At 48.2% G+C, this 15,874-nt stretch overlaps 1 protein-coding gene across 1 annotated transcript in view; it reads right to left on the bottom strand.

Annotated features, from left to right (window-relative positions):
- Window positions 1–6,142, bottom strand: part of LOC8023245 (homeobox protein dve-1) — an 80,182-nt gene extending 74,040 nt beyond the window's left edge. Inside the window, exons 1-2 of the mRNA XM_042286490.1 lie at window positions 6,034–6,142; window positions 5,779–5,946 (exon numbers count right to left, since the gene is read on the bottom strand). Coding sequence (XP_042142424.1) covers window positions 5,779–5,946; window positions 6,034–6,142 — 277 coding nt within the window. The remainder of the gene's footprint in view (window positions 1–5,778; window positions 5,947–6,033) is intronic.
- Window positions 6,143–15,874: the final 9,732 nt, after the last annotated feature.

Raw genomic sequence — 15,874 nt, 5'->3', positions numbered from 1 at the left:
CCGACAAATCGTGAAAATGGAAGCGGACGCGCCCGCTTCAATTTTCACGATTTGTCGGAGTCGTGCGTTTTGTAGTGTCCTGTTTGGACACCCCTTTACCCGTGCCTATAGTTCGTTCTTTGTCTACGACGAGCCTTCTCAGGCCACCAAGAGGGCAAGACCTGTGCACAAAATCAACGCCAAGGCTCTGTTATACTCCGACGTTGAAGGGAGCGTAGTGCAGAGCGTGGGCCTTTCATTGGCCGGCGAGCAGGAACTCGATATCTGCGACCAATCAGTAGCGGTAGCCGCTGCGCTACGCCGCGTTTGCTACGCTCGACCTTTAGTGGGTCCCCTACCCGCACCAAGCGGCAAACTGGCAGACACGTTTTATGCGGAGCGCAAGGATCGTCTGCTTCTTGCACAAGGGTTGCGATGATGACAGAAGGCCGATCTCTTATTGGCTGATTGAAAGCAAAAATAGTGGGTAGACCTGAAGGCGTCTAGCCATTGAGGTCTACCCACTATACTTTCGATCACAACCAATCAGAGCTCGGCGTCGTTCTGACGTCATCGCAACTCCCGCGCGCGGAGCTGACGCAACCTAGAGGTGGCGCTGCATGAAGGTGGCGTAAGCTACCGCCCGATCTAAAGGGCTCAGCCGGATTCATCCATCCATCCATCCATATACTGACGACGTTAGGAGAGAACAAAGGCGTACGCCTTGTGTTCTAGGTGATATATAGGCCTGTTTCTCTCGGCTAGGGGGCGCTGTGGCGTCAAGGATACCTGACCAGAAAAAAACGTCCGATCGATGACGTCATTTCCCGGGTGGTTCTCCCTCGCAGTTGTCGCTGTAAAACTGCCTGCAGACACGTTTCGCAGCGTGTGCACACGTGCGAAGCAGGCGCATTCTTCGAAGCTCGCTCGAGGAGTGTACCCAGCGAACACCGAGTGTCTCTCCAACACTGTACCTCATTGTTAGAAATAAAGATCTATTATTATTGTTGTTGTTTTGTACGACGCACGAGCAGAGCAACGAGAGATGTAATGGTATACACATTACAGGCGATCAAATTACCCCTAATCGATTACTTTTTGCACTCATGTGTGTAAACATTTGATTACATTTATTGGGACGGGATTACAACGGTACATCTGATTACTTTTGGAAATGCTAAAATCACTCGTAACCGTTTTTTTTTTTTTTTTCCCTCCCGTTTTGAATGGCACTCTTTGTTCGTAGAAGTTTCTTACCAAGGAATCCTCAAACCATATCTCCGACAGAAGTATATATGGCTTACCAGAATCGATAGATTAACAAGAAGCCTGGTTCGCAATTCGGCGATTCTAATTCATTGGCACACAGTAGGAAAGACCCGTTTTCAAAGCGGCAGAAAACTCGGTCGTTTCGAAAATCTGAGGTAATCGAAGAGGGTGACGGTAACTTCTTTTCCAAGTAACGTGTAATTACTTTTTCGTCTCGAGTAACCTAACCTAATACTAAATAAGCGAGAGTAGTTGTAATCTATTACTTCTTTCGAGTAACGTGTAGGAGACTGAGTGTGACTAAGGATCTAAAAATGCCATCGCATAAGAGCAAAAGAAGAAAAAATGAAGGACGTTTACAACACCCTGTAACGCCGAATTAGAGCGCAGCTCTTGAGGAGGAGGAGGGAAGGGTATACCCCTCCTCCCTCCTCACCCTCCCTGCTACTCCACCTCCCTCCCGCGCGGTGCATTATGGGAAAAGTTCCATCATGCTACGCGTGCGTCACCGCGGTGCATTATGGGACGTTTCCCATAATGCACCGCGCGGTTACGCCGACGGCGACGCGTTACGGTTACGCCGACGCCACTCAAGCCGGAAACGGACGCCTAAAAACTGCGCTCTAGAAAAAAGAAAAAAAAAAAACGCTATCGTTTTTCTGCGTTAACTGCGCGACGCTCCATCGAGTATCCCACAGCTCGGATAATCGAGAGCCGTACTATATATTTTATGGCGAAGGACGAAGTTCTCTCGAAAAGCAGATAACAAGCGAGATGGATATAATAAGAAAGAAAAAAGAAAACTCCACGCGGGTCCTTTTCTTTTTATCTGAGGGGGGGGGGGGGGGGGGGGGGGGGGGGGGGGCGGATGAGGAAGTATAGTGTGAAACGGAGGACCCCGACCTGCTCTAATCTGAGCAAACACTTCTGCGAAAGCCCGTCTCTCCCAAGCCCCGGATTACGACAGCGGGTCGCTCCGAGCACGCCGATGCGTCCGGTCGCCGTGCCCGACGCCTCATCGCCGAACCCAAGGTCGCCAGGAGCCCATCTCATCAATCTCACACGCGGCAAGTGGGAAGAAAAAAGACAATACTCGTTTAGGACGCAGTTATGATGCAGCCAATGCCAGATCACACGCGTTCGTTCGCGAAACACTTCGAAGCTTCGTCGGAATCATGAAGACACAAAATAGCACGTCGCGACTATTTTATATATAATAATATACTATAGAGTATTTGCTTAAAACGCTGGAGAGGAGGCGACCCCCTCTCAAGCATCAACTCTGTCAAAATTAAAAGAAAAAAAAGTGGAAGGTTTTTTTTTTTTTGTGTGTTGTCTTCTTTTTGAATTTTTAATCGGCCGTTTTTAGAACATAGGATCTGAGAAATAAATGCTACAAAATATACATAAAAAAAGAAAAGATTTAGCACACAGCAGTGTGTTGCAGACACCCAGGACGATTTCCAGCGATGTACAGTGTGCCTGGAAGAATGACCGTTCATAACCTAAATACGCTCAAACAGAATACGACGAAATGATTTTCAACGCATTCTCTGACTCGAACAGTTCTTTGTACAAAGATAAGCAAACGGCTTAAAAAATACCATCCAACCTTCTTATTTTTTTTTTTTTTTTTTCTAGTTTGATTTTATGATGCAACGTGAATGCGCGCATTGCTGGCCGAGTGCGGTTCCGAATGTTGCGGATGCGGATACAAAATATGCGGATGGGGTGATCAAGCTGTTATCCGCGCAGGGCTCGCTTTAATGTATAGGTTGTTTTCAAGTGGCGTAAATCCGCCATTTTGTTGCTATATTGAGTCAATAAAAAATACATTATAAAAAAAAACGTGGTGAAATTTACAAGCTTTTGTGAACTCCTAATTTGAGGGTGTCCCACCATGCGCCAGACCCCCTCCGAAAGCCACCTGACGACTGTAAGAACATCGGAACCACTGCGCAATGGCGGAAGAACTGACACCGCACATAGTCCAAGTCTAAATCCGCAAAGGATAACGACGCGAAAAAATTACTAGCATCTATAGGCTTCTAACATTGGTGGTGTGTTTCGTGTCCGCGATTGTGCAGGGGATCCAAAGCTCCTCGTAGGGGGCATACTTTCAAAAGGGGGCCTAAAAGAGCGCTGGACTGGCTGGGGTGGCCCCTTGTGAATCCCCGATAATCCCCGAAGTCGAAGGGACACAAAACAAGGGGACAGACAGAACGCCTTGTCCCCCCTCTTTGGTGCACCCTCCTCTCCGGGGTGTTTCAGTTTGATCGCTCACCTGCGCGGTCACCCTTATTTCTGCCCATGGATCGTGAACAAATACAAAGGTAAGACATAACGGCGTCTTAAGTAAGCCAAGAATTTTTTTTACAGAACACGTCTTACTCCGCGAATCTCCAATAGCCTTGGAACCGATTGCTTTTGCGTAGTTGGAATGGCTGGACGCGCGCAGTATCCTCCCTTCAAATTGGAAGAGGTGGCTGGCGCCATCTATCGTTGTGGAAACCTTTCGAAACAACGGAGGCAGCCGCCTCTGCTGTCTCGGAGAATCCGGTATCTCGGTGCGTCCGCAACAGCCTTCTCCGATCGGCGCAGCGTGACAGCTCTACGGCGTTTTCGCGAAGGAAAAAGGGGTTCCCCCTCCGCTAGGGGAGGATTTAGCGCTGTAGGCGTTCTGTCTAATGCAAATGAGCGGAGCAGAATGGCATTCTCCAGGTAAAGTATCTGCTTAATCCGCCCTCGTCCTTCGTGTCCTTCCCGTGACGTGGCCCTTTTGGTATCGCCGTCCTATGGTTCATACCCGTGACATCACGACCGGGATTATCAGTTGCGAACAACAAGTTCCGTGGCGTCTGTAAAAAGCACGGTGGAAGCTTGTCGCCTTATTAGACCAACACCGTCAAAGTTAACACTATGGCTTTACTCTTATTTGTATCTGCGAAATCAGAATTAATTCCCCTATAGACGTTATATGAGAGCTCGGCAATGCAGTGGAGGGTACAGGCATGCGGTTCCTCTCTTATTTTGAGCGCTGAATAAAACTGTGCGCGCGCTCTCCTTCTCTCGGCGCTTGCCCCCTCCCCCCCCCCCCCCCCAGTTCTCAGAGTGTGTGTGTGTGTGTGTGTGGGGGGGGGGGGGGGGGGGGGCAAGGCACATATTTTGCCCCCCCCCCCCCCTGAAACAGCCGCCAGTGGGCAGGGCAAACACTGGCCGGCGGCGCCCAAGGGATTCCAAGGGCCACTGCCATCTAGGGGGGGGGGGGGGGGGGGGGGGATGTGGTGTATAAAACAGGGAAAGGGGGTTTAATGGCTATGCGAAATGTTATTCTCCAGGCAGGGAAAAGACTCGCATAGCCAAAGGGGAGAGGGAGGGAAAGATGTGGATTGAGATGGGTTGAATGAAATGTTTTAGCAGTTACTAGGGGAAAGCGCCAATCAAATCATTTGTATGGTAGAGGGAGGGGGGGGGGGGGGGAGGGGGCAAAGCGTTGCTAACACACGGCTAAAACATTGTTCAAAGTAAAGGTTCGATAAAACGCTCAAGTGCCAACAGTCGCTCAATCGCTCTCAACATTCGGTCAACGAGCTGAACTTGTGTAACATGTCGCGCCGCCGCGAAGCGGCGGCGAGACTTGTGTTTCACAGCCGCAGTTCCGCAGTTCTGCCACAACACAGTTACGTTCACTGGAGTTTTGCATCATTGTCATGTCGCAAACGTGTGACGAGATCTTTACCGGTTTCCGAATTGCGCGCGGCAGTTAGAGGCGGTCTGAAATCTCAGTCACATGCGCAAACTCGAGCACTGCACGGAATATGACCCGCGCCCGTTGCTTGCCGCCAGTAGGAAATAGCAGTTCCTTTGTTGTGGACGCCTGTGCCCCTGTCGCCCTTACCGAAGCTAGTAATGTTTTCCGTGCTTTCTCGTATTCCGGGCAGTGCCATAGTATGTGATCGATGTCTTTAACGTCCCCGCACGCAGTGCAGTCAGCACTGCTTCTCTGAGACGTCCTTCCAAAGCGATGCAAAGTCTTCCTCGTGAACGCGCTATTAGTTCGGAGACGATGCAAAAGCGTTGCGTCTTTCCGCGTCAGTTTAGAGGTTGGGACTGGTACAGGACCTTCTCCATTGGCTGTTCCGGGATCGGGGTGTCTTTTCCTGAGATCGCGTGCGATGAGAAGGCGCGCCTCGTGGAAGCGTCGCAGGTTGTGCGTGGTAGTCGATATGCTGTGTGCCCTTGTTGCCAGGATATCTGCACGTTCATTTCCAAGAATTCCGCTGTGGGATGGCACCCACTGAAATACCAGTCTCCATCCGTTGTCCTCTAGCTTTGTTGCTATGTGTGCAGCCTCCCGGGCGATCAAGGGAGCGTGCTCGGGGTTGGCGATGTGAACTAGCGCACTTCGAGAATCGGTTAGTATCACAGCCTTACTGATTTCAGGACGTTCCTGCAGTGCCGTAAGTGCCAGAAGAATCGCAACCGTCTCCGCTGTTGTAGAGGACGTCTCGATGTTTAAGAGAACCGCACTTTCAGTTGATATTGCGGGGATCGTGTATGCCGCGGTTGCAGTTCCTCTCTTCTTGTCAACTGAGCCGTCTGTGTAGACCTCAAGATGTTCAACGTATTCATCTTCGAGAGCCACTGCGACAGCTGTGCGGGCGACAGTTGGGTGAATATCTTTTTTCCGAGGCAGGTCTGGAAGTGTTTCACGCACGTCTAGCGGTGGGCGTATGGAGTGTGGGGGACGTGAAGAATATAAAACTCCAGGGCTTCCGACGTTACGCTGAAATTGTGCAGCTAGTTGACCAAAATGCGACGATGGTCGTTTCAGCAGGTTGGCAAGAAAGTACTGTGCCGACGGGGTCGTGTGCATTCGCACTAGGGAATGCATTGCCACTCTTTCCTCTCGTAGGATGATTGGCTCTTCTTGTGCCTCCGTGAGCGTTGCCACGTTTTTCGCGTATGGGGGAAGTCCCAAACAGAGTCGTAAAGCGACACGGTGAAAACGTTCGAGCGCGTCTAGCTGGGGTCGCCTGATATTGACGAATGGTAGTGCGTATAGGAGCTTCGATTGGAGAAGACCTTTGTAGAGTGTCAGCAAACCATCCGGTGGGATACCTCTCTGGCCGTATGCACGGAAACTCCGGAGGACGCCCAAGAGCTGTCGACACTGTCCTAAGAGTCTTTTCACTGCCGGCCGCCATGTCGCGAGGTCATCGATTAGTTCCGCTTATCATAGAGTAGAATTCCTGAATAAACTCCCTAAGGGAGGCAGAGTTGCGCGTCTGTTTACCACGTGCCGCCCCGCCGCTATTCGCCGAGGTCCGATCACGTGAGGAGCAGACTCAAATGCCGTGCAAGAAAGTATACGTTGCACGCGCCCCGGCGTACGTACCCCTGCTTTTGAGCGCGCCACGCGCCTCGAACGCGCGGCGCCGCTATTCGCCGAATTCAGTCACGTGAGGAGCAAGATCAAGATGCAGTGCAGGAAAAACGGCGCTACGGGGATGAACGCGCAACTCTGGCTCTCGTATCATAGAGCACGGTCCCTTATCATAGAGTACGTCGAAGCGCCATCTTGATGCTGCGCTTCAAAACATATGTAGTCCACACAATACACAGCAGTGACCATAGCAGACGTCCCCAAAACGGCAGCGCGTCGAACGACGGGACGCGGACCGTGGAGGGGGTGCTGCTCGTGGAAGCAGCGTCTATGCGCAGTTCCGTAACTGAGTTCATCTAATAAAGTTGGTGTTTGGCCAATCGTGGAAGGCCGACCACAACGACGCCTTTGATCGCGCACAAAACGTTATTTTGCTTCGTTATTTTAATGCGAAGACATTAACTGTCCCATGGAGCGAAGCCGGCGTTGTCTGTGACCGTCTGTAGCAGAAAAACGGCACCCACAAGCGGAATTCCCAGTGGCTGCGACGCGTCATATCAGATGCTGCGTCACGGAAGCCGGCCGGGCGCTCAAGGTCAAGGCGGACGCGCCCTTCAAACACAAAGAAAAGCACGGCAACGCAGATGCACCGTCACGGAAACCGTGGAGCCGGAGGGGTTGCCGCGCCTGCGCACTGGGGGGAGAGCGTGATGTCACCGCCGGCGCGCCATGTGCAAAAGGAAGACGTGGCGCGCTGCTTGTAGGGATGCGCTGCGTGCCATACCTACACGTAAGCAGTTTGAAGTGTCTCTGCCGAATTTTTCTGCTACTTCCCAACGAAACGCTCCTGTTGTTCCACCTCTTTAGGGGTGAAAACAATAGGCCTGGGTGGACGGATGGATATACCTGGCTGAACCATTTTTGATCGGGCGGCTGCTTGTGCCACCTAGCCGAAGCTTTTCCTAAGATTTTTCCAGTAACGAGCGCCATCTATAGGGGGTTGTCCGCTAAATACAAATAGAGGGCAGCCCAACGTTAAAGGACACTGGCATCGCGCCGTTGTGTTTGACATCCTCGACATCGAAGATTGCCAGATCCCAGCAAAGCATGTGGGACATACGCTAAAAAGCAAAACTGCCTCACACCGATTTCTGAATACGCCGTCATATACCTTTGCAGAAATAGCTCTCCGGCCGCCACCATTTTGCGACTTGGGCGACCCCTATCAGCCGGAAAATTCTCCCACCCGCCTGAGCTGTGGAAACCCGGTCTGCGCGATTCCCCACCTGCATTGTGCATTGGGAATTCGCCGGCATTTATTAAAAGTTTTTTTTTTTCATTATTTGCCTGTCCAGGGTGCTTGCCCTTCTAGTGTTATCTTCCACTGTGAGAACCAGAGAATACCAGGGCTCGTAGTCTGCTCGGCCTTCGCAGGAAACAAATGAAGAGAGCGAACGTCAAAGAACCCGCGACGCGGACCGCTCGACGTCCCTGGAGGATTATTTCGGTCGAGATAATCTCCGAAAATTCTTCCCGGCTTTGTTCCCGGTCTTAGCAAAAAAAAAAATAGCTGAGATAGGGTCCGGGGTTATTTGCTCTGGTGTTGTCCAAAAAAAAAAAAAAAAAAAAAAAAAGCGGCTCTCTTTAAAACGTACCCAAAGACAAGCCGAATTCCGTCCGATCGTCGTGAAGTGACTCGTCGACACTGTGTATGGGCATAGCCTCCTCTATACGGAGAAAGCCTGGCACATCGACGACGGAGCCATAGAGCGCGCGGCCGCAGGAAAAAGGAGAGGAGGAGCGCGCCGAACGGTGACCAATATGGTAGCGCAGAGCAGAAAGGGCAGACCTAGACAGCGAGCGCTTGGGTCGTCAGCGGCCGCTCCCCGAACCACGCTTGTTTTTGTGTTTTCGTCACCGTCGTCTTTGTACTCCGGGAGAAACGGGCGCGGCGATTCGAAAGGGCGCAGGGAGAAACGGGAAAGGGTGGACGTTGAGTTTCTCCTCTCCACGATAACGACAAGAAAAGAGAAAAAAAAAAATTGTTTCTTCGTTTGGCCGCTCGCTCTTTTGTGGCGCTAGCGGGCAAGGTTCTCTCCGCTCCTGTTTCTCCGCCCCTCCTTTCCCATTTACGGCGGCCGTCTTTTCACGCGACGCGCCAGGCTTTCTCCGTATAGAGGAGGCTATGGTATGGGATATGCTGTGTTATTTTAGATCTTTCTCCGATAAATCCTGTTTGGATAACGCTGCACCGTGGGTTACATACAATATGTTGGGCGTGCGGTCGTGTATCACTACTGCGTGATGCACGTTAAAGACCCCAGGCTAGCGGCTGTACCGCACTGGCTAAATTGCTCATCTACAGCTGGGAGACTCGTCGCCCCTGTGAGGCAGACCAAGTTCTAGGCTGTATAAACACACACACAACCCAATTTAATTTACAATATGTTCGATGGATGAGACTCGTATTTGATGTTGTGAGCGGGGAATACACATCCGTTTCGGCTATCCTATCTGGTCAAATATTTTCGACAGTTAAGACCTTTGTAGACTGACACGGCTGAGTGTATGGCGTAGTAAAATTCAACATAAAAGGAAACAAACATTTCAATTGCATTTGTTCTGTCCTGTACAGATTCACATAAAATAGCTTTCCTTTTTTTATTTTTGTTTGCAACAATAGCACAATGCTTTCTTAAAAAACCTCGAGAGATTCCATTCACCACAGAACACGAAAGAATCAATAAACGTGGCAACTTAGACGCCGCCAGTATCCGGAATTGTGCCTACGCAGGCTGCCACAGCCCACTGACGAGAAAACCCACAGCCCAGCGCAGTCGGGCAACACTGACGTACAGTCTCAGAATCCCTCCCCGAAGGGGTAACAGATCTGGCCGGGGCCCTGGGGTTTGCTGGCGACGATGGAGGGACGGAGGAGAAGAGGATTGCAGTCACAAAGAGGCGATTAGAAGATTGGTGGAAATTATCTAGGGAAAATTGAATGATGCAGAACTAACTAGCACAGCTGGGGGCAGGCGGGACAGAGGAAAATTGGGACTCCCTCCCGCGTGGCTCCGGCCCAAAGTCTCAACCCTGTCTCCCAGCGGGTCCGGTGCTGGGGTAACGCCGACAAGGTCTGACCAGAGGAAAATTGGCGACTCCCTCGCCAAGGGGAAAAGGCAGGAAAGTGATGTTTTTTTTGTTTTTTTTTCCGATCCCCCAAGGTCATTTTGGTGATATCCCACACTGCCTGGTGATAGTTAGGGGGAGAAAATTGGCCTTACAAATGCGGGAGGAATCATATAAAGTTTTTGTCTTTTTAGACTTGGTTTAGGTGGCGCAAGCTACCGTCCGTTAAGAAGGGTATATAGCCAGCAACATCCATCCATCCAATCAGGGACAGGCGCTGTAAATCGTTTCGTTCGAGATTACCGCTGGACGCACGCCAATTCACTCTTTCCTCTTCAGCAGACCGAAAGCTGGAGAGGCGGAAACAACCAATCATGGCGAGCAGAGAGACAGACACGATGGTATCTTTTAAACCAATAACACCTCGACAATCAAAGAGTGAACTCCCTCAGCCAGGGTATGCAGACTCTGGGGTATGAAGTCTTCGAGGAACACAGCGTTAAATCTTCACTCCAGACATCCAGAGTGCTGCTGGGCTTAGGGTTATCCTAAGATATCTGGCTCCTCAAGAGCAGCTGAGCGCCTGGGAAAAACAGTAGCGTATCTAAAGTCCCAGATAAGCACACAGGCATAAGCCGAAGGGACGAGTGTGGGGGTCTCTCTGCGCAGCTGTGACAAGAATAGATTTCTGGCAGCCAGGATACATATCCGATAGCCATATCTGCGAAGGAGTGTGGTTTTGATTCCCTACAGGAGAAGACACCCGCCTCCAAACAGCATAGCATCTTTCACATAAGCGTCGTCCAGGCTAAGAGGTCCTTTTTTGTATTATATTACTCCCGAATCTTATTATCCGCAAGTAGGATTCCATTATTTTTAGTACATCGACACGGCAATGAAACTTTCTGAAGCTCCTGGCTTTAACTGAGAACTAAATATGTCGAGGTCTGTGGTTTTCAGATAAAACAAACAAAAGCAATGAAAATCAATCGCCAGTAAGTTTTGTCGATGCTGATTAATTTGAAAGACTCCCATATCTAAAACAAAATGACAAAAAAAAAAGAATTCAGAACGTTTTGTTATTACTCACGGTGGAATCCAAGGTTAGCGGTAACCTTACTAACTTCATTCGGGGGGGGGGGGGGGGGGGGGCTTACTGATAAAGTCTGTTCAGAAGAACAAGGCGATCTTGCTGTATTTCTGGGCGAAGCCAAAACATGCATTTGACTGTATACAGTATACAATTTGGGCTCTTATAAAAAAAAAAAATAAGGAGGCCGGGTTTTTATAATCCCTATGTGGCAGATATTTTGGAAATATTTCTCACAACTAAAATTGCTTTCTGTGTCTTTTCTGTGTATTGTATATAAATGTCAAGTATTTATCTATAGATCTGGCGTACTAGAAAGATAACAAAATCAAACAAAATATGCTGATTTTGGTCGCTTCTAAATGAGAAATATGGTCGCTTCTAAATGAGAAAAAAAAAATAAAGTGACTTGTAGAATAGTATGTCCCAAAGAAAATTAATAAAGAATGTGAGAAAAAATCCCCGGGTCAATCGCGATTAATTTAAGGCTGATAGCCATTTGGAAAAGGGACTAGGGAAGTCAGTGCACGGAGTCATGATCTAATAAACTCAACACCAGCTTAAGAACGTCGTAGGGAGCTCTTTTAGATTTGCTAAAAGCAACGTGAACACCTACATTTCAATTCCGGCACTGTCTCATTGTGAGGATATGATTAATTACGACGTAAACAAGAGCAATATTTTTAACAACCATTTTTAATCTGTTTTTAACGACTCTATGCCTTCCTTGAATGAACCTCTTTTCTCAAACGTAATTCGTGATGAGAAGCATCGAACCCACGCGCAAGTGAATGGAATCCAGAAACTTCTTTGAGAAATAAAAGCTTCCAAATGCAACAGGCTCCGATAACACCTCGGCATGGGTGCTGAAAAGCTGTTCCCGTATAATAGCCTGTTGCTTTTATGCACATTTCAATAACTCGAAAAAGGCTCATGTTGTTCACATTCACAAAGCCAGAGTAAGAACAAATGCAGCCAATTGTGGACTGATATTTTTGAGCTGTACGGGTTACAAACTTTTTTGAACATTTACTTTACAAAAACACAATTACGTTACAAATGATCAATGTAGATTCACAGCTGTGGTGTTACGACGGATGCTGCCAACAGAATTTTATCATGATCTGTATGTGAGCTACGACTCTACCAATGTGGCGGATTGTATTTTTTGAGATTTAAGTAATGCGTTTGATAAGTACAGCCCTGTGCGGATAACTGTCCGCACAGGGCTGTAATGATCATCTGCAACCGATCCGCATTCACAGACTTTGTATCCAAATTCAAACCGCATCCGCAATGTTCTTAAATTATTGTATTCACACCTCATTTACATCTGTAGACTCCATATCTGCATCCGAACCGCATCCGAAAAATTCAGAACCGCATCCAACTTTCAATTTGCGCATTCATTTTAAATTATGAAATCAAGCATGAATAAGCATTTGGATGGTATCCTATAAGCCATCTCCGTACTTTTGTATAAAGAATGTTTCGTGTCAGAACACGGTCAAAGCTATGATATTGTATTCTGTTTTATCGTATTTATATTATAAGCGATCATCCTTCTAAAGAAACCTCGCATCGCTGGGAAGATGAGCGCAGTTATGAGATCGTCTTGGGAGCCTGTGACACTCTGTCCAAAAAATGTGCTTAAAAGAAAGAAATTTTGATTTTCTGTCCTTTTTGCTTTGTAAAACCTACTTCACGCATACGCATATTTTCTAAACATAAAAATGAACAAAAGACATTGCACCATTTCATTTATGCCAAACAATAAAATAGTGGGAGAAGAAAGGCGGTCAGTCACCGCAGCAACATACTCGTATATTAGACGCGAGTGCATGGCTGAGAAAATATCACAATATTCAATAATGTTAACACCTCTCATTGGTTTCAGTTTTAAACGCAAACCCTCAACTGCATGCTCGGAACCACATACTTAGAAACAACTTGCCAACTGTCAAGAAAAAAAACAAAAAAGAACACATGTTTTATTTGGTGAGGTTGCTGTAGAAGAAACAAAATATTGTCAGCATGGGCGGATTCAGACCGGTTCGCCTCTCTTAAATTAAGACCCGCTAATGAGAAGTCCTTTCTGCTGGTGCATTTGATGCTGGGATGGCATGCACGAACTGCCCTACAAGAGTGAGGTATGGAAACTCGTGCTGGCGCTAGTTTCTGCATCACTCACATATTCATTCTACACTCTGCAGTCACAGACGTTCATGGGCCGCCTCAGCAAAAATGTAAATCTGGACCCGCAGATATCCGCATCCGATCTGCAGCCCCTAGCATCTGCATCCAATCTGATCCGCCAAATCTGATTAATTTTTATCCAGATCCGTCAGTTGACTGTGGACATCCGTGAGTAATCGCGAATATGCAGGGCTCTATTAATAAGGCTTACTTTCGATTAGATAACTAAGGTGCTTGAAACTTGACTCGGATGTTACACACACATAATTAATTTTGAATGGCTAAAGACCAGACTTTCTCTGTGACATTGGGTGTTTTTTGCAGGGGTCATTGTTGGAACCCTTACTTTTCAAGATCTATATCAGGGGTGGCCAAGCTGCGGCTCGCGAGCCGCATGCGGCTCTTCGCGTGTTAAAGTGCGGCTCGCGGCTCCCTCCCCTCCCCTACCTCCCCCCTTCCCACACACACACAGACACACACACACTCCCCCGCCTCCCTCCCGGTCACGCGAGCACTTCCCCAAAAAGAGAAAGGGAACGCGTTTTAAATGGACAGACAGGTTGCGGTTTGGTATTCTTGTGCTACTACCTTACGCACAGTTGGACTGCTTTTGACTCAAACAGATTGGAAGTAGTTCGAGTTTCGTTTATTGCTCCGGACAAAAGTTTGCCCCCCCCCCCCCCCCCCCCCTTTCCCCCCCGCGGCCCTTGGAAGTTTCGTGGTTTTGTTTGCGGCTCTTAAGCCGGGTCAGCCTGGCCACCCCTGATCTATATTAACAGCATAGTTAAAAATATATGTCCACATAGCCTGTTTGCTGATGATTGCATAACTTAGAGAACTATAACTGATAAGAATTACTTATATGCTTTACAAGTCAATTTGCATCACATTAAGACAGATGAAATTGAATATGGGCACACAACAGAGAGTGTGTGCAGCATTTTCCTAACTCATAACTTTTCGTTTGTACCGCAAGAGATTGGAACCAAGAAAATTGGGGTGTATGTACGTTTATACAGCCTAGAACTTAGTCTGCCTCAACAGGCGACTTGCCTCCCAGCTGTAGATGAGAAATTTGGTCAGTGCAGTACAACCGCTAGCCTGGGGTCTTTAACATCCATCACGCAGTAGCGATACATGACCACACGCTGGTACGATGCTCATTCAGATTGAAACGGGCAGAAGTGGGGACTGAAACCAGGAACCCTGGGTTTTGCAGCGTGAGCTTTTGCTCCACGTGCCCCGAGCTGGTGTGTGCTAGCCGACTCGGCCACCGATCCACCGGGATTGGAGCCAGTGGACATCTTTGCTGTTTTATCTGTCACATTCACCCATGTTCATTTTTTATTTTACGCATAACCCGTTCTACCCCATGATTTCTTTAAAGGTGCATCAGGATTGTGAGTAAAGAAAAAAAGAAACGGCGAATTCAAGAGGGTATCGAAGCTGTTATACCCCGTTTCACGATAACTTGGCGAACTGTGGAGGCTACGGTCCCGCGACCCAATAAGAGCGTCGAAGGGAGGCACGTGACCCGTCATCACGGGAGCATTTGTGTCACCAAGCCAACTGTGAGGGGCTAGGCCCGGAGGAACCGGCGGTCGTCTGCTAGCCAAGAGTCGTCTGCTCCGAAACCAACCAACTTCGGATGAACGTCCACCGCAGCAACATATCCGTACGCTAGAATAGCGAGCACTTCGAGAACAGTTCATGGGACAACCATACGCTCAATTTAGCCGCGAATCTGTGACAGGTGCTAATGCCAGGGCACAGCGCAAAGTATTGAGCAGAAACGGCCGATTACACGGCTGCAACTGCTGACGATCGCCAACAACCACGGCGCTACAAGGCAAAATAAATGGAGCGTATTCGGATGTGGCATTTTTGGTTTGAGTATAATTGAAACTCATAAATTTGTGATTTATTCTTTACTCTTCATATCCTCTCATTATACACGCAATCGTGCGAGTTCGATTGCCGTTAAGAGAAAAAGAAGCCTAGAACTACTTTTTGTTGCAAAGGGCTCTGTTGCAGTGGCAGTAACAAGGCCCCAAGGAGTGTTATCATGTGCCTTGCTCCGGCTCCTTTATTGGGTCACGTGGGCCGCAGCCTCCACAGTTCACCAAGTTATCATGAAAAGTATAACTGGAGTTCGTAGGCACCGGAGTTCGTAGGTACCGGAGGAGCCTTTCTTTTCTTGTAGACACAGTTTGCAATGTGTCAAGTCCAGGAAGTGCAACTGTCATTTAGTGTAACAAAAGGAACAGGTCCTTGGCATATTTTTCTGCGACACTCCTTATCGAGGAGCTATGTGAATTTTACGACAGCCGCGCACAATACAAGCGCAAGGCATTAGCATTGAAAACAAACTTGCTGGCGCAGGCTTGGGTACGAAACGGTACCTTATGATATGCAAACTTTTGGCTCGAGAACTGAGATGTGCATTACGCCGTTCGGGACCAAACAAGGTTTCTACTTGCCGCAACAAATCAAACTGGCTACTGGAAGAACACTAAGCAGGTTTATGCAACGCATTACATCTGAAACTACTTCTAAAAGTGTGTCAAGAAGGTACATAAAGTAAAAGAGCTAGCAGAGAGTCGTAGAGAAAAAGAACATATGTTTCAAACAGTACTGAAGAAGCATTATTAAAAACAGAGGTGCCTTTTAAACCTGGGTAGCCACTGCAATCTTGGGGCCAACTTCAGTCAGAAAAATGGGAGCCATCATTTGAGATACGGTTGCAAATATGCGTAATTTTAAAAATGTCCCTGACTTTCCCAGAGAAAACAACACAAAGATCCTCCTACCAATTATCCTCTTAA

This window comes from Ixodes scapularis, unplaced genomic scaffold (genome assembly GCF_016920785.2).
Source record: "Ixodes scapularis isolate PalLabHiFi unplaced genomic scaffold, ASM1692078v2 PGA_scaffold7__128_contigs__length_106722199, whole genome shotgun sequence".
Taxonomy (NCBI): Eukaryota; Metazoa; Arthropoda; class Arachnida; order Ixodida; family Ixodidae; genus Ixodes; species Ixodes scapularis.
The sequence above is the reverse complement of the archived record's forward strand: the minus strand, read 5'-3'. Positions and strand labels throughout refer to the sequence as shown.